The sequence below is a fragment of the Mizuhopecten yessoensis genome, unplaced genomic scaffold (genome assembly GCF_002113885.1).
Source record: "Mizuhopecten yessoensis strain PY_sf001 unplaced genomic scaffold, ASM211388v2 scaffold1313, whole genome shotgun sequence".
Taxonomy (NCBI): domain Eukaryota; kingdom Metazoa; phylum Mollusca; class Bivalvia; order Pectinida; family Pectinidae; genus Mizuhopecten; species Mizuhopecten yessoensis.
In genome coordinates this window covers 1,598,852-1,622,854 of record NW_018403984.1, presented here as the reverse complement: position 1 = coordinate 1,622,854, position 24,003 = coordinate 1,598,852, and the positions used below count along the sequence as shown (strand labels likewise).

Sequence of the window (24,003 nt, the reverse complement as noted above, 5' to 3'; positions counted from 1 at the left end):
TTGGTGGTGAGGGGGGATGGTGAGGGGGGGTGAGGGGGTGGTGGTGAGAGGGATGGGGATGGGGGGCGAGCTCGAGGGGGCTGTACATGCATGCAGGTGGTTTAATAAATTACAACCAGTTACATAAAGTCCTTCATACTCAAACTTTAGAATGGTTGCATTTAAAAAACAAGCACTGGTAAATAAATACATATCACTTCATAATGGTATTAGCACATCCATTTTAGATGACCATGACCTTGAACTCGAGGAAGCGACCTTAGAGCATGGTGGCAAGCTTAGGCTATGTACCCTATTACTTTACACAGTTTGTTAATATTGTAAGAAAGAGAGACAACATTTTGTGTCTTGGATCCTATTTTGAGTTTGATATGAAATTGTATCAACTGTGTATTTCTACAAATGGTTACTAAACTGATCAATGAATGCATTCCTACTGTAATAGATGTATACATGACACACATTTGTCTGGGATACATTTAGATATCTGTTGATCTGACAGTTGTGTTATTCCATGCTACAAGTATCTCAGGTGTGTTTATATTAAGTGAGTACCTGTCTAACCCATATCTCCTTTAGAGGATAGGTAAAGGCCTACTCGTGATCTGCAGATTTATATTTATGAAGTATCAGGAATTTTAGTGCCTATTGATATAATGGATAATGGTGCATACTTTTAAATGTCTCTTCACCACGGCTGTGATGACATATAGGCAATCATTTTTAAACACCCAATGGATTCCAGTCAGATGGAACGTGTAGTTGTCACATCTGGAAAGTTTACAACATTAAGAGGTCATATGTCATACTATTAGGCCACAACAAAATAGGCACTGTTAAAATCTGAAAATATTTATATTTATCTATATATATATATATGTATTTTTACTTTTACTCTACCTATCCAAATATTTAATGGTGAAGGTTAACTTAAGTGCTAATGCATTCTAAAAAATAAGAATTTGACTATATAGGCCCTAGAAGCAATATCTTGTATTCCGGGAACTCTGTTTAGACTTTTTGTTAACAAGAAAAACACGACTTTATAAGAAGGATTTACATTAACCTTCAAGATTTGTCAATGTGTATAGACATATAGCATAACAACACTATTTTATCAGACTCAAATTTTCAAGAAGTTTTATTTTTTATTTATTTCCTTTTTTATGATTGATGTTAATCATAAAACAAAAGAAATTGATAAAAATACATAATTAAAAAATATATTAGTGTATTTAGTGTATGCTTGAGCAAACAAGCAAACATGTAAGCTATGCCACTGTTTGTCACATATATTTACAATTACACTCTGATTGTCAAAAGATCTGTCTTTACATACAGAGACAAGAAGAACACTGACATATTGTCGTAAATACAATTCTTTGTCTCCTATAAATATTATCCAATATAATTAATAACAAATACACATATATATATATCTGTATTTGAAAGTGACATTGATGCTGACTGACATTCATTTACAATCCACTGCCAGTTGATAAATATTTACAGTATATTACTAAACCATAATACTCATTACAAACACAGAATTATTCAACTATTAAAATTTTAATGTTCATTTTAAAATGTACGTCCACTCTCAGTTTCCAATGTTGCTTGAATGACACATACATGCAAATCCAACAATTTGCACATGCAAATCCCAAATTTTGGTATACCATATGTAAGAGAAGATAACTACTGATTCACCTAGGCCTGTTGTTATGATTTATATACCTGATCAGCTTAATTGCAGTGGAAAAATTCCATAACACATTTTTATCTTTACCATATTCATTCGATTTTTTAAAGTCTGCAGACAATTAATTTATGATATTGAAGAATCTGAAATCACACTCCCATAATTCTAATTTTGATTTACCATTACAAGTACTTTAAACTATTTTTATCTAACTTTAGACTGCTACGAAAAGTTATTTTATCAATGACTGCTTGTATTAAATACATGTATGATCATTTTTGTAAACATACAAGATACTTTTAATTCAGTGCCATTTCAGTACAGATAAAATAACCTGTTTTCTTTAGTACACTCCTAAATTATATTCGTACTGCGGTGACCAGACTCAAATTTCACGTCAAATTACAAAACCTCTTACATCTTATGCAGGACCATGAAGTCGCTAGTGTGGTATCAACACACCTTAACGAGTATATGTCATGTCACCTGTACATCACTACCTATTGTCTCAGGTAGAACACAGGTAAGTATGTAACACACCACAGGTACATTTCTAGTACAGGTAATACACAATGGAGCACAAGTGCCACCTGTTACAATAATACCTGTTACAATAATACTAACGGTTATAGAGGTATACTGTTAAGTATACTTTTATATAGGTCTGTTAAATGGGTATTAGTACAACTGGAAACACTGACCACAAGTATATAGGTATATACATGGAGCTTACACCTATGTCACCTGGACATATAACACTTATGATAAACATCTAATCACAGGTGTGGTACACAGGTATACGTGTGGCTACAACTAACAGCGCGGACGAACTCTAGTAATAAAGGAATTAAAAAAAGCCTGGTAAACAAATGGTAAACAACTATCAGGGACACTTCAGAAGTATATTTAATGACAAATATACTGTACCAACCTCCCACACTCTCCTTACAAACGACTCTGTGTATATGGTCCAGTGATGTGATTGACACCTCAAATCACACCAACCTTTTGCTCTCCCCGTTGTCTCTGTTTACCTGTACCAGACATCGCTACCTGGACGTCCAGGTAATGTTAGAAGTCAATCAACCAAGCATCCTTTAGTTACTAAGAGAAACCTGGAGGTAATATTCCACCATTACCTGCCAATACACATCACATTTTATAGGATGACCAGTCTGCATGTATTGTCTCTGGGCATATTTAGTAGACTTTTCTACTTCAAATAATTTGGCCAGTCTTATCAATGTCTATTGGGCTGAAAAAAGTCTATGTCTAAGGCCATAAATTCATTGATGCTCAAGGTTCAATTGCAACCATAAAAAAAGCATGTGTACCATCTCCAGATATTGCTATTTGCTATAGTAGCCAGGAATTTTCAAAAGAAAGAATTGAATCTATTATTAAAATAACATCAAAATTTGTAAGATGAATAATTCAGGCCATGTTTTATTTTGCATTAATACTGAAATGCTATGGCATACACATACACTGCTGCATCTAAAGCGTAGAGCTCTAAACCATAACCAATAACATACATCTATCTGTATATACATCTGTACATTATTCATATCCCTCATCACAGTGAAGTGTTATCGACTGAGCAATTTAATACTGTGTCAACAACCGTGACCATGAAATGTCACCAGCTTAAAAGTGTGAACGAATGCAATGGATAAGTAAAATAGGCAAGTAAATCAATTCTTTGGGGCTCTGAATTGAAGGTATCAATATCTTTTGTGTTTTTACAGAATAGAGTTGTTATCAGCAATGAGCTGAATCTTTCAACATCACTGAGTTTTTTGGTAAATTGATGGGGGTGGGGAAGGAGAGAGAAACTTAGTCCCCATAGGTATAAATAATGAGTTTATCTACAAATTATGAAAAATGATACTCTACATTGCTGAAAGTTTGATGCATAAACATTTATTTAATCTATGTAAAAGTGGAACATCTTCATGTGCCTCCAAACATTGCCTACTAAATTTGTTAATTATTGTAGATAAATTTCTTTCTCATATACACATTTGTCAAATATATATAGACCAACTTCTACATAATGTGATCCAAATAATTCTTTTTGAAATTAAATAAACATTCTTATTTCTCATTTCCTTTCTGTCTTTGAAGATCCAAAACTAAGCATTTTGTGTGCTCTTTATATAACAGCAAATGAAAAAGGAAGGATACTGAATTAACATAACAAAGATATAGTTTGATAGAAATGGGCTGGTTATGTGTACCATATTTCAAAGAGAGATGGATCTGGAGTAGTAACAACACTTCAAGTATCTTTTAAGCTAAAAATACATTCCTGTTTCTGGCAACAACTTACAGTATATATATTGCATTGTATACTAATAACAGCTCTGGATAGTGGATAAAACCTTGATTTTGGAGCATATGCAAGTACACAGCTGAAATCAGGATATCAGCTCAACATACATTTGTAAAAATATTATTACAAAATAAAAATATCCGACAGTTTGCCTTCATAAACTTCCTTATTGTTTAAAGCAGTTGTAAGAAACGTTATCATTGATGTAATATTTGGGGCTTTAACACACACAATAGATGCAATGAAAATTAGTCAATCTTAAAGGTGAACTGTTAATGTAACTAAACAAAATTATCTGTCTTCATATCCAAGTGGTACAATTTGTTATGCTTCCTGACAGGCATGTCAGAATCAATTATCAGTTGGTGTCCCACAGAAACTAGACAACGAAACAAAACTTCAGTTGCATGTCGAGGTAGAGTTACATATCAAACTCAGCAGCAATTAATAAGTAGCAGATGAAAATGATGGTTTGTGTGAAATATCATGAAAATTGACTCATACCTATATATTAGTGGACTGAACTCTTTTTTAAATTCCTTGAAACCTTAATGAATTCTCCACTATATCAAATTCGCTAACAATACTGAAAACTGAAGAAAGAGGAATGCAACAACCAGTCAGGGGTTCAAACCCGGGACCCTCCGAACTCTAGACCGACTGACCCAGTCCAGTTATACTGTTCATTAGCCAGCTGTTTTTGGGTCTTCTTGTTGTTGGTTTATTTGTTACAAAATAATTATTTCTTGGATAAATTCAAAGATAGTTAGTTGAATGTGCAAACAATTAGGTTTCTTTTTTACTCAAATGGGTGGTTGAAAGCTGATGTGGGTGAATTCAACCAGACTATGGTATATAGCTGGTAGGTTTGTTGTTTATTAAATTCCATAGTCCAAATTATCAATTTTAAGTAACATTAAAAAGTATACAGAACCAGAAATTCAATAGAATCCAAATGCATAAAAGATACTGTGCCTTCATATTGATAACAAAATGAATGCCTCCTTGAAACTCACTTTTTAAATAGGATACTGGCGTACGTATTTGAACAATGATCAGCAATTTTGGGTGTGTATTATTAGTTCATTGAATGTATCTTTACTTCTAAACACCTGTATTATACATATAGAATAAGCAATACTTTGACACAAAGTGGTTGGTTGTATTAAAAACAAGAAAAATAATATGATTTAGAATCTAAATTTAAAAGACATCACATAACTGCGATAAAATCCAGGTCTAATAACCTGCCCCTCCTTTCACCTGCATAGCGGCTCGAGATTCACCTGTATTTGTCACATTCGTCAAAACCTGCAAGAAATTTGACTCAAGCAATAAATTGCGTACTCATCCAAATAATACTTACGGAAAAATCTAGTGTGAAGTCTGTAGAATCCAATAACATAACCGTACAAGTAATAGCATTCTTCTTTTTGATGGGTGCTTGTTCTCCAAGCTTCTGCCGTCTGCCAGTCCGACGGCGGCTAAGGAATCGGAAAAATCTCGACATTTTTGCGGACAAATGCCAAACCGATTACAAATAATTCTTCTTCTACATTCTTCTGAATATGTTAACAGTTCGTTACACGTCGGAATACACCCTTTCTAGTTACCATTTTGCAATGTGACTCATAAGATAGGTTAGATTTTTGTGCAGTGTTGTCTTCCTGTTTTGCCCTCGGATATGTCCGGATGTTACCGAAGGTGAAAATCGGCAACTTCCGGTTTGATTTACAGGTGCCCGTCTTGGTCAGTTGGACGTATGGCGACCGAGGGTCTTACCGTGTTTTTTCAAGCGCTTTTATTACGCTGAAGATGCTGGCCGGTGCCCTCCAACAACATGTGCAAAAAGACAAATGTTGATCAGCTGTTAGTGTAAACGGTGATCGTTGAGTATAAAAGGTGTGAAACCTTTAGTTGGGGTGTGATCCATATCGGTATCGAACCCCTGTGTTTATACGGTCCATATACTGACAGACCTCTGAGTGGTCAAGACCACAGACCTAAGCTCGGGCTCTTGAATATATCATATATAGCAAATGAAAAACTGACCTTACTTTCACTACATGTCACCAAAAGCTTCCAAAAACAACAGTTGTTTTTGTTTTTAAAAAAATAATCTATTTTTAGGTGAAATAGCTAATATATGTGATATATATATAGTATCGAACATAAATGTGATAATAAATATTTGGGTTCTAGACTTTTTATAACATTATCTGTTCACGTATCGCACCCCACGAGATATTGCACCCCCTTATACTGATTATTAGAGATTAAAGATTATTATATATTATTATTATTATGTTATTGTTTTTCTTGCACTCAAAGTTAGCAACTAGTTCATTTCCTTATTTTTATTGAATTCTATTTGATTTCAACTTTTTTAACGTAGCTAGCAGAACTCACTAGATCGATTGTCTGCGACCAGGTTGCTAAATTGGTAGAGCATCCATCTAGAGTTTGGAGGCCTAGGGTCCTGGGTTCGAACCCCTGGAAGTCTTACTTTTTCTCTTTCTCCTGTTACAAAATTTGTTTCAAGCATTGGGAGTACGCTAAGCAAGGGATACATGAACTTGGGCTGTAAATAGTTGTGTCTTTGGTGGCAAAAGCTTAGAAAAAAGAGGGAGGAATGTAGTGGAACTGGACTGTGTCGATCGTCAGCAACCAGGTAGCTCAATTAGTAGTGAGTCTGCCACTATGGTTTGGAGGGACCTGGGTTTGAACCCCGCTCTGGCCATTACATTTTCTCTTTCTCCAGTTTCACTAGCAAATGTTTGAATATCTTTGATACAATTCTAAAAAAAAGTAACATATTTTCCTGGTTTTTTTCCAGATGGCTGCCAGAATTTTACAGTTTTGGAAAAGGAATTCAGACGTTATACATGCTATTTTTGGTAGTGCCTGGTTAGGCATTGGATATGCTTCACTTTTAGCTTATCAAAAACGACAGCCAGAAATTACACTCCACAAGGAAAATATTCCTGTAGAGGTTGACAAGAAATCACTGTCCATGTCAGAGGAGGTTTGTATATTATTAAGAATATCTGTACCATTGCCAGAAACAGTAACTAAACACTGGGCACTGACTTTACCTACTGTGACATGGCTACAGCTCATTTGATGTCTCCCAATATGACCGGGAGTCTCCCATGTTTTTAGCATCAAAACTGTGATCTCCTATTTCTCACGCTTTGTCATGGAAATTTCCGACTTTGATCTGACTATCATACAAAATTTCCATCACTCCCTTAATTTGTCTCTCCAAACTTTAAATTTTCAATTAATTAGAATTTTTAATGCTGTCAAGCAATTTTTGTCTCCACTGAGTCACCTACACAAGTAATTGGCAAAACAAATGAGCAAGTATAACTGACCAGCAGTAAGTGCTCGTTTGTTACATTAATATAATCTAGGTGTTTAAAATGCTTTGTTATTTCATTGGTGATGGTACCGGTTCAAATGCACAAGAAACCCAGACATCAATCAAACACACACCTGTCTGGATTCAGTACTTGTAAGAGATTTTTAAGATCACCGTTCAGGTTGACATTGTAGCTGAAGTTTAACACATATTCCTGATGCAGATGTAGAAACAAGATCACAGAATCAAGGGAATTATATATACCATCAAGAATTTTTAGCAATATTTTTGTCTTGATAGTTTTAAAGAATACCTGTTTAACGAATTCCCCGGCCATGTTACATGTAGTACTAAATGAAACTAAGCTCAAAATCAGCAGCACAATAAAAAGACTTTGAAATATATTTATGATTAAAAAGAACAGTATGCTAATTGTTTTTCCAGTAACCAGTTACTTATTATAACAATATTGTGAAAATTTATGTAAGAAATACTTTTCAACTTATATGATTAGTATAACAACTATCCTATTTGTTAGATAATAGATTAATATTGGTATTGCTTTAGCTGATATCTCTATCATATCAAGTTTGTTTGATATAAATTGGTCTGGGGTGAATGTGCGATATTTGTGGTGTAGCATTCAAGTGAGGTGGCACTCTAAATGATACCGTTGGAAGCACAGTCCCACTACAAACAAAACACATTACATCTCCAGCACACATGCAGGCATACACAAATAGGGAGACATTAGCCAGGTGGCATAGGACTAGTAGATAGCGCATGATAAGACATCTCCTGCAAATTCCTCAAAATTGATTTAAATTGATTAATGTATATACGCTAATTGTATTGATTGTGTAAATTGTATATCGATGTACTGTAAAGCGCTTTAGATTGGCTTATTCTAGCTAGATAGGGCACTTTATAAAATAATGTATACAATTGTGTTATTGTTCTTTTTCCCTATAAATATGGGGGGGGGGGGGGGGAGATAATTATAAGTAAAACAATCACATGTATGACAGCTTTGATAAATAACTTTTGAAAAGAAAACCATATCTTGCAGGACTTTTATAAAAAAGAAAGATGAAATGAACCAAACAATATCAACAGCAGTGTTCCGACTGAGAAAATAAAAATCAGTAGTACTAGACTGGGATTTGAACCAGGAAGTGATCTAACCCACCTGTGCTATGGTTAACGGTATATCCAAAATAAAAAAAGGGGAGGTTACTGTCAGTGTTTTTTTAACCTAAATCTTACAATAGCCTGGTCCTTCATGAATTGGGAAAATAAAGCAATTTTTTTACTGAAACTGGGAAGATATAATTGTTTTGGTGATTTTGGTAAAATAAGGCTCTTCTTATGCGCCTGTCAAATTTGACAGGATAATTATGGTATGGCGATGGCCAGGCGGCGTAAACTTTTGTTTATCCGTCAATCTCCTCCTAAATTTTATCGATCGTTCTCTTTGAAACTTGGCATACATTATAATCATGATATGAAGTTTTGTCTCCCTTAAAAGAATTTTGATTCAACAATTTTTCCAAACGTTATTGCGCTTTGTTCATTTCAGTATTTGATTTTTTGTCCGGAGATTTTCTCCTACATTGTTTATAGCATGTCAGCTAACCGCTCTTAGAATGATGCATATCTTATTTCAATGTAAAAAAGTATATAACACTATATGGCATTCGACAGGCGTATATTGTTCCGTCCCGCGGTACTCTTGTTTTGCTATGGGAGACAACCTGTATTCGACTGTAAAACTAGCAGAAAAAATCTCTGACTGTAAACATGAAAACCTAAGTAAAGTGGCTCAGGGATCTTTAAGTAAATCACAGGCAGGTAAATAAGAAGACAACAGAACCTTCAACAAAATCTTTTGAAATCTGATGTGTGATAAGAGTCTTATGAGGACTCATATCACAAGGCGCCTGTGAATACAATGAGAAATATTATGATGGTTATATGACACTTTCTTTCCTCCACAATATTTGAATCTTATAATATGACTTGATTAAAAGAAAATATGGAAAAGAAAGAAAATTCTTGTCACAAATTTTGAAATTAAATTACTGGTACCTATTTTTGGCCACCATTATGATGATGAAATTGCCCTTGCCTGGCGTCCATCCTTAAATACTTCAGCCAGGCAGCCATCTTGGATTTGATAGTTTAAGATTATCATCACTATCTCTAAAGAAGTATTTGACACGTCTTTGTCAAATATCACATGAAGATTCCCCTTGGTCTTTGACTGTGCATGTTTCGTTTTGAGACTTATCGGAAAAAAACAAGATAGCTGCCAGACAACCATCTTGAATTTCAACAGTTCTAGTTTGTTATCATTTTCTCTCAAGAAATGCTTGTCAGATCTTTGTCATATATCAAAGGAAGGGTTCCTGTGGTCTGTGATTGTGAATGTTTCATTATGACACTAGTCAGAATACCAAGATTGCCTCCAGGATGATATGGGCCTCGGTCCCCCTTGGATATTTTTTATTTACATATGAACTAAAACAAATTCATGTTAAAAGGCGGATTAGTAAAAATTTGGTTTTAACTCATTCATCCCCGAAATTTAATGATGAACTATTCCAACCATCGATTTGGAAGAGTTCAAATGTGTCTCAATCATGCTGTCAGAATCGTCTTTGGGATTTGCTCCCATCCTTTCTCACAGATTACAGATACAGTGCCAGGATTGGCTCAGGGGACTAGCCTTGGGGTATTATTTGCCATACTACCTTCAATAAAAATATTTTATCATGATTGAATAAATATCCAGGTGAGTGATAGAGGCCCTCTGTGCCTCTTGTTGAATTGATTTTGAAGTTTTGCTTCACAGTTATTTTTGTTTTGATTTGTTTTAGATTCTTGATGAGAAGATAAAATCGTGCAAAGCTCCTGGCAACGTAGAATCACTATTGGAACCTTTGTTTGTAACAGTCGGTTCTGAAGCAGTGAGTTTGGGCTCCTTAAAAAACAGATTTGGAGGTGTTGTAGGCATACCTTACTGTTGGCGATATTCAACTAGTGAAGACATTGAATCAGTGGACATAGCCCTGCGTAGTAAGACCACGTCTGACTTAACGACATGGATGGTGATGTTTATGGATTACGTGTACGCTCTACCCAAGTCATCTATACACGACGTCATTACCACAAAACATTCAGATTGTGATGTTGTGAAGATCGAAGAAAATAGCCAAGCAATGGATGCTCTTAAAGAATCACTGATATTAAGTGATCAAGCGAAGGCATTTGCATATTTGCGTGAAATTGGATATTTGAATTCCCATCACCAGAATGTTGCGGTAGGGATGGGTGTTGTTTCACTAGGCATGGGTGGTATTTTCGGGTATTTTGCACAAACAATTTTGCAGGCGAAATTTGCCATGAAACCAGGTCGCGTGTTACAAATTGTTGTGCTTGCTCATGTTGTTGCGTACAAGGTCAGTCTAGATTGGTTCAAGGCCAGTATGGATTTCTATCTCAAGAAACGGGATGAAACCGTTGACCAAGATCTTGTTGATAAAGGATTAACCAAAGGTGGAATAGAATTCTACGAAAAATTGATACAGAAAAATTTAAGTCTCCGGACTCTTCTAGGATCACAGGGTGAAGAACTCTATAGCAAGGATGGAAATGAGATCTATCCGAATTATCGATTTCCTCATCTTCCTCTCACGCAGCAGAGAGACAAATTGGTCAAACAACTAAATTCAGAAGCTTTAAATGAGGTTTAAATATATTGAAATCTTGTGTTTATTTTCAATGATTAAATACTTGAGATGTTTCTTTCTGTTTCTTCCCTTCAGAATGTTACAAGGATGGCTTCAGTGCAAACCTAAGACATTTATGATGGGATTTGTTTATCAATAGTGTTTATCTTCTGTCCAAGAATATTCATCTAAAAGTAATGAAACAGCAGACAAACGTTAAAGGGACAATTTAGCGAAGCAAGCTTTTTTAGAGCGACAAGAATGTGTTTTGTGTGAAATCAGACTGGCTGACACCTTATTGTCTGTCGACAGTGTAGTGCTGTGCACCTGGTCTCACTGAAACTCCCAGATATATTGCATTTTTTCGGTCGTAGCTACCGCAGTATATACATACATATTTATTACCAGCTTTCCAAAAGATAGAACTGACCACACGCAACATTGGCTTCATGTTATGTCATTATCAACTATGTAGACTTTTGAAACATACAATTATAGCATGTTGATGAGGTCGATACATGGTTATATTGACAAAAGAAAACAATATCAACCGAAAACAAAAAAAGCAACATGCTACAATTGCTTTATTTTTTATTTTTTTATTTTATGGTCGAAAAAAAGCTATTTCAAACAGAAAGCTGAATTTTATTTTCAAATTTCATACATGGAACATTAACAACATCCTGTAAACAACACAATGAATTTACTTTGGAAAAACAAAATTTACAGTAAAATTGGCATCTGCATTGGCTGAAAGTGAGTCAAAGGAACATCAGGTTTACAATATTATTATAGCATGCTAAACGACTTTTTGTGACAACAAAGTGCAAAACCAGAGGTGTTCAGAGAATGGAAGGCGAGATGTTCCAACCCAAAATCTATATATAGGAACACCAGGTTTACAATGTCATTGAAGCTTTGCAGTGCATCACATGTGCTAATTTCAACCAATAGACGTGAGTGAATTACGATGAAAAATAATATTTGATGTTTACAACTTCTTTTCCTGAACTGATGGACAAAAGTTGGGTAAAATGGGAAAAGTTTACATGCTGCTTTAAACTCCTAAAATTGATTAGAAACTGAAAATCTTGATATCTCCTAACGAAACTTTACGTAGTTGATAATGATGATAATGACATGACCTGAAGCCAACGTCCAGTGTGGTCAGTTTTATCTCTTTGGGAAAGCTGATGATAAATATAGTTACGACTGAAATAGCACATTTCAGTGAGAAGTAAACGTGCAGTACCAGATTTTTTTTTAGATTTTAGATGCCTTCTAAAATCCTTTTAAAGTGGAAATTTGTCGCGGTGTGGGAATATTCACATTTTTCAAAGTATAAATATCCACACAGAAATATTAATTTATAGATCAATAAAAGATGTTGATTTCAGAACTATTGCAAACAAGAACATTTCCATTTTTAGGTCACCTGAGCTTTGCTCAAGTGACATACCTATTCTATTCGCTTTCCGTCTGTCGTGCGTAAACTTTTTACTTCCAACTTCTTCTCAAGAACCAGTCGATGGATTTTTTTCCAACTTGGTCAGAATCATCCTTGGTAGATGACAAAATTGTAAAATTGGGATCCCTACCCCAACCCCTGGGGCCAGGGCGGGGCCCCAAAGGGAAAATTAACTAATATTTCAAAAATCTTCTTCTCCAGACTCCGAGGTACTGCATTCAGTTTCAGTGCATAAAAAGAAAGATCATCAGGGGCTTTATTTAAATTGTAAATTTCAGGACCCCCGAGCTATCCGTTCTCCCTTGGGGAGGGGGTAAAGTTTACTATAATTTTTATAGGGAAATAACACTATTAGGTATATTTTATCCATTTTCAGCAGAAAATTACTCAAACTTAGTCAGAATCATCTTTGGTGAATGAGGGTATTACATTGTAAAATCAGGATACCTGCCCGATCCCCAGAGGCTAGGGCGGGGCCCCAAAGGGAACATTTACCAATATTTTCAAATTCTTATCCTTTGATGACATGACAAGTATTGTATTTCACATGCTGATTTCCACATCACATCTAAACAATAAAATAAAGCTACCAGTACCTATGATATAACTCAGGTGACCGCTAAGGCCCTAGGGCCTCTTGTTTAAGTATTGCAGGAGAAATGTGTGTCTGTTGCTACAGGTTCAAATGTAAAACCTGATTATTGGATCAGTATCAATCATTTCTGTAAAGTCAATCTGTGATTAAAAGAGTAAATAAGGATTTCAATTGTGTGTAGTTACTTTGTATCTTTATTGGTATCTGAACAATTATTTCACCATGGTACCTGCATGGTGATGCATTATGAAATTTGTGGCGGACAGGCAGCCATCTTGATTTGTAAGAGTTTTAAGTTTGTTTGCACTCTTTCCTGGATAGTACTGGAGGGATCTTTTTCAAATATCAAATGTAGGTTCCCCATGACCCTTTTTTATACATGTTGATTTTTGGGACTGGTCAGAAAAAACAGGATGGCCCCCAAACAGCCATACTGAATTATGACAAGTACATGACAGATCTGTTACACTATTTAAGTTTCATCTGTTGATTTTCATATATTCTTTGTTGTGCACGTTTCATTTTGAGGCTGATCAGAAAAACAAAATGGTCACCAGGTAGCCATCTTGGATTTCGACGCTTCAAGTTTGTAAATTCTATTTCCTTAGAAGTACTGGACAGATCTATCTCAAATTCTAAATGTGTGTTCCCCTACGCACCATGCTGGTAAATAGGTCAAACAAGAACCTCATTTTGAAAGAACAATGTTATACACAGCAGTATGAAGTTTTGATCAAAACTTATCAAAAGGTGCACTTACTGCAGTTTACATGACTCAATCCAGATAAAAGTTAAGAGAAAAGAGAAATCCTACATTGCACTCATGAAGATGGTACGATGGTGGGCGCAGGGATCCCTCTTGAATCTGATGTTTGACCAGTAGCACGCGAAGCCCATGAAAAACTTGATGGGGGAAGTTATTCAACCAGATGAAATGTTTAAACCTGAAAGAAAATGACAGGCACAGATCTGACCTGAGGCTGATTTCAGGAATATTCAGCACATGTAGATTGAGGGGTCCAGACATGCCTGACTGAAACTAAAATGCTGACTATTGCTAGTTTGTGTTATTTCTTTACAAAACAAGGCCAAGCCACATGTAGATTATACGTTATATAATTTAGTGGACACATGAAAGGATGACATAATATTCTTGTTATTATTATTCATTCTCCGAAACTGTGCATTTTATTTTAGCACTGCCTACAGTACGGTCCAAGTGTGTTCGTTTATCATGGAATATTTCTGCACCACCTGAACCATTTCAACCGGGAAACATGAATATAACACTAATCTTCTAAATAGAAGGAAGAATACTCCCAAGTCTAAAAAAAGTCGGAGTGGAACTCTTCTTACCATTATAGCTGATGTAGTGGTACCCTTTAACTTAAATATGTCAATAGGGAAAAGTTCTAGACAGGTAACTGCTGATCTGGGGAAAAGTTCTAGACAGGTAACTGCTGATCTGGGGAAAAGTTCTAGACAGGTAACTGCTGATCTGGGGAAAAGTTCTAGACAGGTAACTGCTGATCTGGGGAAAAGTTCTAGACAGGTAACTGCTGATCTGGGGAAAAGTTCTAGACAGGTAACTGCTGATCTGGGGAAAAGTTCTAGACAGGTAACTGCTGATCTGGGGAAAAGTTCTAGACAGGTAACTGCTGATCTGGGGAAAAGTTCTAGACAGGTAACTGCTGATCTGGGGAAAAGTTCTAGACAGGTAACTGCTGATCTGGGGAAAAGTTCTAGACAGGTAACTGCATGCTGATCTTTGGTATCGAGCAATATTTTCAAATTTTACTTGACTAACCTAAAATTAGTACAATTATCAGTACATTTCCCCGGAATCTGAAAACTTTTATTAGCTCTACCAGGGCAGGGATCTTTCTATGCATGGATACAGAAATTAAAGATTGATTTACATCATCTCCATCGGTTAATTAATGCTGATTGAGTAAAACAGATTTTTGCTTTTCTTTTTTTCTTTTCCGTGTTATTACTTTAATTTTGAGTTAGATTTCATTGGTGGTTTTTAAGGAAAGTTCCGAATTTCATTGATGCTGGATTGATTCCAATGTTGAAATACAGTCTACAGCCAGCATGACTAAAATCCTAGTGATACATGCTGATAAACAACAGAGACAAATATACATACATCACTAACTTTATTCCTTATTTCACCATGAATGTTAGTGTCTACATACATATTTGATTGGCACTTATTACATAAATTGTAGCTTGTAACGAACCAACACACTGTAATTAGCAACAAATCAAAATTATCAAACATAACAATACGGCTAATAGTGTGTAAGTTTCAGGTTTGATTTGACAAATCGCACAGATGGTAGAACAGCAAAAATAGAAATAAACTTGACTTTGTAGAATAGAATTAATAATAAGCAGCTTTTCGTGCATGTATTTTAGTGGAATGCATAAATGATGGATTCAAGGGTATGTTGACTAATAAAACCGACAACTCTTTCACATTTTATTTTGGTCATTATCGTTCCATATTCCAACATTCTTACATGCAGATGTTATTACTTCCTGGTTATTTTATTTTTGTCTCGCCGCCACGAAGTATCGATAGCGAGACTTAGGTGCTGCTTTTCCGGCGACAGCGTCAACATTTAGTTTTTGTGTTTAAGTTAGTTTCACTGAAAGTACAAGTGCTAGATCAACCAGACTTGGACCATAGATGCATTCTTAGGTAGCACATCTTAACCCATGCATGTTAGTTTCTACTCTGATATGTGCATTGCTGGTCAAAGTGGGACACATGCAAGACATTTCAATCCGGCTTGTTGGGCAATAAGACTCGGGTTTCATTTCCAATACAAAAACATAAATTATTCCCATGTTAGGATGAAGAGGATGATCATATTCATATTGGTGAATTTTATGGACATTTCTTGTTTAGTTCACTCCTTCCTGCCGACATATCGCGATGATTTTAGAGAAAAAAATGTCTTAAATCCTCAAATAAAATTGATGAGGTTTTCATTTGGGAAATCATTAAAAGAAAGGACAAAGAATTTCATTAAACATGGAACTACATAGTACAGTAATAAAATTCTAGTAATACTGAGTATTTGAGCACCAAAACCACAATCTTAGAAAACGTCTTTCTAGGTCGTTTAAGCTATACAAATGTTTATGTATATTGTTATATAATGCATCTCCTTTCCGAAAGACCTGTATATTTATACAACATGTTATTAATGAAACGAAAATGTAAACATTTTATCATCAGACACATATTTCCAATTTATAAATCATCTTGCTGGTAAATAACACTACAATTTGACATTTTATACCCTGATATTAAGAGAGGAAAAACAGTGTACAGAAAAATCATAGAAATTTTCAAAAAAAACACCTCTTCAGGAGTATATGTATTTATATTAGTGATAATAGGATAATCAAAATAAATAAAGAATTAAAATCCTAAATAAAATGTGTATATATGTACACCCTAGGGGGAAATAAGACTTTTAAATGTCATCTTTGAGCTATTCTTTCAAATGAAATCATCAGACCTTCAAAAATAGGAATAGATTAGTAAATTTCCAGGTTGAAAATGCTCAATTTTAGGGTCCAAAATTGCGAGTCTCCCTCCAAAATAGGGACAGTTGGCAATTATGAAATTCATTGTTGTCACACATTTTTTCTCCCTGATGATAACATTTTAAAAACGGCAAAAATGTCTGCTCACAAAACTCATTCCAACCATTGAGACATTTTTTTTCAAACAAAGAAACTCTCCCAAGGGAAGTAACAACCAGTACAAAAACGGTGGTGGTGGTGGTATGTTCATCAAGAAAAGAAATTACTTATTTCTCAAAACAAGACGTAGATAAAGGGGCTAGACATCTTCCACTGTCCAATGAGAAACTGGAAATTCAGGATCACTGTTCAATAAGAAATAACAAGTTAAATGCCTACACTAGCCACTCCTTCCCGACTAAGCTAGGGAGAATTTCACTACAGCTCATTCGGTAAGACTGGAAGACAGAGGTCCTTAGGTTCGACTCTTAGCAGAGGTAATGAAAATATAATGAGTAATGACCTCTGTAACATTGGCACCCACGTAGGAACCTGGGTAATATTGACAAATTCACACAGCAATATTCTCGCTATGACCTTGGAAACATTGAGACAAATCTTTCCTAAAGGGGGAGTATGCCATCCTGGTAAAACACTAGCCACTTCCTACCAACTCGGCTAAGGAGAATTTCCGCCAAGTACGTCATTCGGTAGAGCGTAAGACTAGAAGACCAGATGTCCCGGGTTCAACTCCTAGCGGGGGCGTTAAACAAAAAATGACACATCATACAAAAAATTATTTGGCTCTGAAGACTGACTACGTTGTGACACATGAAATATTCAATTGTTAATAAATGCAAGATTTTAAAAAGGAACACCGAGTAGCCTCTTTTGGCATTGGGACCTCTACCTGAAGGCAAATAATCCTCCAGTAAATCTGGTGTACTAGCCTAATGATGGTTGCAGATTTCCTCATCAAAACTATGCTTTAAACACATATCGGGCCAAAAATAAAATTCAGTTAATTTGTTTGGCGAAGACCGAATGATTGAAGCTTTATGTTGCAACACAAAAAATGTTTGTACACGCGCAAAATTATAATTAAAACTAAGAGAATAGGTATAAACCAGAGATTGTAAAAGCCACATATGTTTAAAAATGTATTGTCTTTAAAAATGTGTTTGTTTATTGGGGTTTAGCGTCCCTTTAACTCATGTTTAAGTCATATTGAGACGGTGTCTGCTTGCGACAGGTAGACTTATGGTGACTTTATAGAGCTGTCTCACTGAAATATAAAAAAAGTACAAAATAGTCCAAGAAAATAAAAATTTGATTAAAAATTCACAAAATCAATTATATACCTCAAAGAAGCCTGTTTATACATTTGTCAATTTTGAAAGACATCTAATTAACCTTTCCCGACCACTCAAAAATATACCATTACACTGGTCTTATTTTTTATAAACCATTGCAGTAAGTCTGACCCAAATAATATTTAATCAATATATTTTTCTATAAATATGATATTGCCATCAGTAAATGATATATGGGTAGATAAAAACATAAGAAAAAAAAAATTGTAATGCTAATATGCTCTTAAAATGTAAAGAACAAAAGTCAGATTTTTTTTTTTTTTTTTTTTTTTTTTTAAATTGTGCCTTTGCTACATCAAAAGTATAGCCCAAAGGAACCTTCATGACAAATATCAGCATCCTTGTACTCTTTTTGAATGAATGACAAGTTTCGAAATAACTTTAAAAATTGATGTGCTACAAAAAAGGTTAAGTAAAAAAAAAGGGCAAAAAAAGTCAAAAATTGTGTGAAATTACACTACATCAATATTATACCCCACAGAAACCTCAATGCCAAATATAGCATCCTAGTACACATATTTAATGAATGACAAGCTTCCAAATAACTTGCAGGTAAAACTTTAACATTTTCACGCTTTGGTTCTCTGTTTGTTTAACAGCCGAGCTAAAAATGAAATTTAACTTTGATACTTTGTTATTAGTGTTTTATACTAAAGACATTATTGCTTTCTTAAATACCTTTGAGCGGTCCATGTTTTTATTGTAGGAACAATTTTTTTCTACCTAACAACTCAAACTTAAAAGTGGCAGGTCAATCAATGACTAACAGAATATTTTGAGATTGGCCTCAAATATTTGAAATATTGACCACTGAGGTTAACTTCTCCAGTACACATGGAATACCATACTAGGATGGTCGTAATATCTAGAGATATCTAAATGTGAAATTCTTGAGATTTTATGGCATCATTTAGTCCAAATCTCAGCGGTAAGAAGCAGAACAACTGAATGTTATTGGGCATGGCTGTAGCCTGCGTAGGGAGAGGGTGCCAAGAGGGACAGTTGCTATTATTAAGATAATTTTGCCTGCAGACTGCCCCATCCAGGCCCTCATCCCAGCACCTAAGTTTCAATTTGCCCCCCTCCCCCAAAATCAGTTGGCCTTGGTTGATAATGGCCATAATTCCAAAATAATACACTACACTGTACAATCGTGCAGGTTAAACATAAATCCAGAAGAATTAAAAGGTGTTAAGCAATAAATAAATTGGTTTGGTTTGGTTTGTTTGTGTTTTACATCCTATTAACGGCTACGGTCATGAAAGAACATGCCAGGTTTTGGTGGTGGAGGAAGGACGGAGAACCCAGAGAAAAACCACCAACCTGCAGCAAGTACCTGATGACTGCCCCACACAGGCCTCAAACCTGTGGCCCAGTGGTGGAGGGCTAGTGATCTTAGGTGGTCAGAAACCTAACCACTCGGCCACTACAGCCTCGGAATAAATGACTTGAAGTACAGTCACCATAAGGATGTCCTCAGGGTGAAGTACGTTTGTGCACGATACTAGGGCTTGATGCATTCACATACATGTTGAAGAGTTAGGCCATATAATAAATAATTGACGAGAGAAATAAACAGTTAAAGCTCTAGTATGTATGGTACAACTCAATACATTTTAGGATTTCTTAAAATAAATATGATGAAGCTGCTTCAAAGTATATTTGAGGAACGAATAACCATAAAGAGGCACACAGTATCTGTTGATACACATCTACAATGGTCCTGAAAAATGACAAATATATTTCAATATGGCATACGTTATATTTAAGTACAATGCAATACCCGTAAAAGAAATTGGCATTGCGTAAATTACTTTTTTGGGTGAAGTTCAACAGAATTTAACAAGCCATATATCATTTGAAGAGTAAATTGGCTGGTACGTTCAATACACACAGACATACATCCTCAAATGAAATATTTCTTATGAAAATAATATATTTTGAAAATTTGCCATAACTTTTATTTGCATTTTTCTAGGACGCCCTGCAACAGTTATAAAATGCAGAAGGACTTGTGAAATTCTGCTTAATACAAATGCCACACTATGAGATTTTAGCAGATCAGAAAGTAAGTTCAGTGCAAAATAAGCTTAAAATGACTTAATTATTTAATTCTATTTCAGGGTTTAAAAGTATACCATTAGTCACATTTTCACATGTAAAAATTACCCACAAAATTGTGAATTTTGTCGGACAAAAGTATTAAATGCAATAAATGTGTATATGTACTATTAATCAGTGATCACAATTATCAAAAATATCATCAAGCAAATATGATCTATCCAAATTTGTTATTAAAGCTTCATTGATTGGAATGTATCTGGTGTTTCCTTTCATTCCAGTTTCTCTGTTTTCGTCTTTTCCTGGTTTTCAAGTTTTTCTATTGTACCAGCCTTGCCGTTTAGCCTGACAATGTCTCCTGTAATGGGAAAATTGATAAACTGTAAGCAAGAAGTATTTTTGATAAAGAAAAGAAGACGCTGTCATCGCTATCCCCCACTCGCAAAATTCATTAAAAAAATGAAGCGTAAAATATGCATTCAGTAGAGCAACCCTAGATACACCATTGATGCAAGTATAATCAACATAGCACTTGTAGAAGGCAAGATATAGATGAGATCAATTCTTCTGAACCTCACATGAAGATAAGAGCATATCTTCTTAACCAAGTCAATGAAGCGTAAAATATAGGTCAAAATCAGCATCTGCAATATACATTCAGTAGATCAACAACCCTAGATACACCATTGATGCAAGTATAATCAACATAGCACTTGTAGTAGGCAAGATATAGATGAGCGCAATTCTTCTAAACCAGGTGCATCACAGGACAGATGCACGCACGGACCCCATTACTATACCCCCGCTATGTTTATTGTCTGGTAGAAACATGCAACTTTTGATAGCTTTGTGTAATACAGTTAACTGAGTAACATTTGTGTGCAGTATGTTACCTATTTGAATATTGAGTGAATTGTTATTTAAATATATATCTTTTTTTATAGACATCAAATAACTGTTTCAATAGTTTTCATGCAGACGATAAGCATGATTAATTAGTTTAGTTTGTTTGTGTTTTACGTCCTATGAACAGCTATGGTCATTTTAGGATGTGCCAGGTTTTGATGCTGGAGGAAAATCAGAGTTCCCAGAGAAAAACCACTGACCTCTGGCCAGTACCTCTAGCAACTACCCCATGTAGGCCTCGAACCCTTGACCCAGTGGTGGAGGGCTTGTGATTATTGATGGTCAGACACCTTAACCACTGTGGCCTACATATTATGCTGCTCACTCGTACTTTGTATAGACACTATATTCAGCCAATTCAAAAATAGCCAAGCTTGCAGTCTGTATTTGTCATGTGACACATGCAAAAAGGATCTGAAACGGCTCTGACAAAAGACAGCAATTGTCAAAATTGTCCATTTTACAAAAATTTACTAACTTTTGTTTTTATTCTTTCAATGAATAGTACTGGAATATACCTGGTTCCAATTTATCAAGAAAGGAACAAGAATACCATAAACGGGACATTACTGACATCAGAAACCAGAGTGACAGTATGATGAACATATGGAAGTTGAAATTGCACATGTGCATACAAGTTAAGAGTACCCTGTGTTAATCTTTTTTTTTTCTTTCAACATTTCTTGCTAAAATATATACCAAGTCTTGCACATTTTACAAACCTATGCAAAAAGGGTACGGTAAGTGATATGCAACACTTAAACATGTCCTGTATTTCAGATCCAATTTTATCTTTTAGTAAAATCAAATACGATTAATTTTGTTACAAACTTACCTGACTGAAATAGCTGGGTGGCGTTGGGTACATTAACAATACAGGGTAGACCATACTCCCTAGCAACCACAGCACCTGCATAGCAACAAGATATTTAACAACACTGTGATTCAGATCAGAAAAGATCAAAGATGTCTATTTACTTGGTTTAAAAAAAATCTTTCTTTTATCAAATATCCAAAGAAATTCCATAGAATTCCCTTTTCAGAAAATGTTTGTTTTCGTCCCCTTTAAGTTAGTCTCAAAGAGGGGAAAAACAGTTGTATGACCATAATGAAAACTGTTTTTTCCTCTGTGGTGATAAATATATGCTTTTCATTTTTGAGACTTCTCAAAGTTATGACCCACACAAAAATAGTATATTAATGTTATACAATATTAAAAATTAAAAATTATTATGAGCTGAGATATCAAAGTTTTACTTTCTACACAAACAATGTACATATGAAACGTGTTGCAATGTTTCAAGACGTACTGGTCGCTTTGTCAAGATATGACGGAAAGCTTGAACAATAGCTTGACAAAGGGACCAGTACGTCTTGAAACGTTGCGACACGTTTAATATGTACATTGTTGGTGTAGAAAGTAAAACTTTGATATCACATATTTCCAAACTGTTGAATCTTATTGAAAATATTATGAGATGATTTTTCAGTTCTGATGCATGTAATAAAAATAAAAGATGATGCAATACATTTAACATGATGTCTCGTTGCTAAATGTCACAATACCAGATATGGTTAATTTATCTCTAAATATATAATCTCAATATATATAATCCTATTGTGTACGAATTGTTAACCAATCCATAAACAACTTGGCATTGTAAAAGTCAAATGATGCAACGAACAAATTGAAACTGTGTTGGGTCAAAGTTGATAATAGTTTGAGGAACTTGCTGGCAGTGATTGTGGGGCGGTGATCCTTTCATATTCGAAACATTACCCTACACAGAAAACTGGTTAACTCCGTTTTATTCACCGAAAAAATAACAACACAACAAATAAAATTTACAAATAAAAACGGTACCCAGACAAGGAGATCTGGAATAACACACAAAGCCACATTCTGTACGAGTATTTCTGGAACTGTGTCGTAATAAATTAGAACAAACTGACCATTATACCAGGGTGAACACAATAACTGATTATAATAGGGCACCTGTATCTCTGATGCTGGAGATCTTATAGAGACTGTGCCCTGTATCTATGATGCTGGAGACCTTATAGAGACTGTGCCCTGTGTCTCTGATGCTGGAGACCTTATAGAGACTGTTCCCTGGATCTCTGATGCTGGAGACCTTATAGAGACTGTGCCCTGGATCTCTGATGCTGGAGACCTTATAGAGACTGTGCCCTGTGTCTCTGATGCTGGAGACCTTATAGAGACTGTGCCCCGTATCTCTGATGCTGGAGACCTTATAGAGACTGGGCCCTGTATCTCTGATGCTGGAGACCTTATAGAGACTAAGTAAGAGAAGAGATTGAATTAGAAACAAAAACATGTATCATTGGTTAATTAAGCTGTTGAACTCACCATCTGTATCTCTAATGCTGGAGACCTTATAGAGACTGTGCCCTGTATCTCTGATGCTGGTGACCTGATAGAGACGGTGCCCTGTATCTCTAATGCTGGAGACCTTATAGAGACTCTGCGCTGTCTCTCTAATGCTGGAGACCTTATAGAGACTGTGTCCTGTATCTCTAATCCTGGAGACCTTATAGAGACTGTGCCCTGTATCTCTGATGCTGGAGACCGTATAGAGACTGGGCCCTGTATCTCTGATGCTGGAGACCTTATAGAGACTGTGCCCTGGATCTCTGATGCTGGAGACCTTATAGAGACTGTGCCCTGGATCTCTAATGCTGGAGACCTTATAGAGACTGTGTCCTGTATCTCTAATCCTGGAGACCTTATAGAGACTGTGCACTGTATCTCTGATGCTGGAGACCTTATAGAGACTGTGCCCTGGATCTCTGATGCTGGAGACCTTATAGAGACTGTGCCCCGTATCTCTGATGCTGGAGACCTTATAGAGACTGGGCCCTGTATCTCTGATGCTGGAGACCTTATAGAGACTAAGTAAG

General features: G+C 35.5%; 3 protein-coding genes across 8 annotated transcripts in view; 1 reads left to right on the top strand and 2 right to left on the bottom strand.

Moving 5' to 3' along the window:
- The window catches only part of LOC110459684 (band 4.1-like protein 5), a 46,790-nt gene extending 41,067 nt beyond the window's left edge, over window positions 1–5,723 (bottom strand). For 4 of the 5 annotated variants that reach the window (XM_021512065.1, XM_021512056.1, XM_021512073.1 and 1 more), the window contains exon 1: window positions 5,404–5,722. In XM_021512065.1, the coding sequence (XP_021367740.1) occupies window positions 5,404–5,547 (144 nt within the window). In that variant the 5' untranslated portion in view covers window positions 5,548–5,722. Of the gene's footprint in view, window positions 1–5,403 lie in introns of all 5 variants that reach the window. The other variant, XM_021512089.1, reaches the window with a different exon arrangement.
- Window positions 5,724–5,780: 57 nt separating this feature from the next.
- On the top strand, window positions 5,781–12,687 carry LOC110459716 (transmembrane protein 177-like). 2 transcript variants are annotated; one of them, XM_021512110.1, is made up of 3 exons: window positions 5,781–5,919; window positions 6,874–7,062; window positions 10,281–12,687. In XM_021512110.1, exons 2-3 carry the CDS (start codon window positions 6,874–6,876, stop codon window positions 11,154–11,156), a joined length of 1,065 nt encoding a protein of 354 aa, XP_021367785.1. In that variant the 5' UTR covers window positions 5,781–5,919; the 3' UTR covers window positions 11,157–12,687. The 2 variants fall into 2 exon arrangements, with proteins under 2 accessions (XP_021367785.1, XP_021367777.1); XM_021512102.1 differs by having other exon boundaries at window positions 5,782–5,939.
- A 2,653-nt stretch (window positions 12,688–15,340) lies between these two features.
- LOC110459673 (putative phosphoenolpyruvate synthase) overlaps window positions 15,341–24,003 on the bottom strand; it is a 57,458-nt gene continuing 48,795 nt past the window's right edge. Inside the window, exons 38-39 of the mRNA XM_021512042.1 lie at window positions 21,917–21,991; window positions 15,341–20,533 (exon numbers count right to left, since the gene is read on the bottom strand). Of these exons, the coding sequence (XP_021367717.1) occupies window positions 20,448–20,533; window positions 21,917–21,991 (161 nt within the window). The 3' untranslated portion in view covers window positions 15,341–20,447. The remainder of the gene's footprint in view (window positions 20,534–21,916; window positions 21,992–24,003) is intronic.

Coding starts and splice junctions, on each gene's coding strand:
- LOC110459716 (XM_021512110.1), top strand. CDS start 6,874: ATGGCTGCCAGAATTTTACAGTTTTGGAAAAGGAATTCAGACGTTATA. Junction 7,063..10,280: donor CACTGTCCATGTCAGAGGAG/GTTTGTATATTA, acceptor GATTTGTTTTAG/ATTCTTGATGAGAAGATAAA.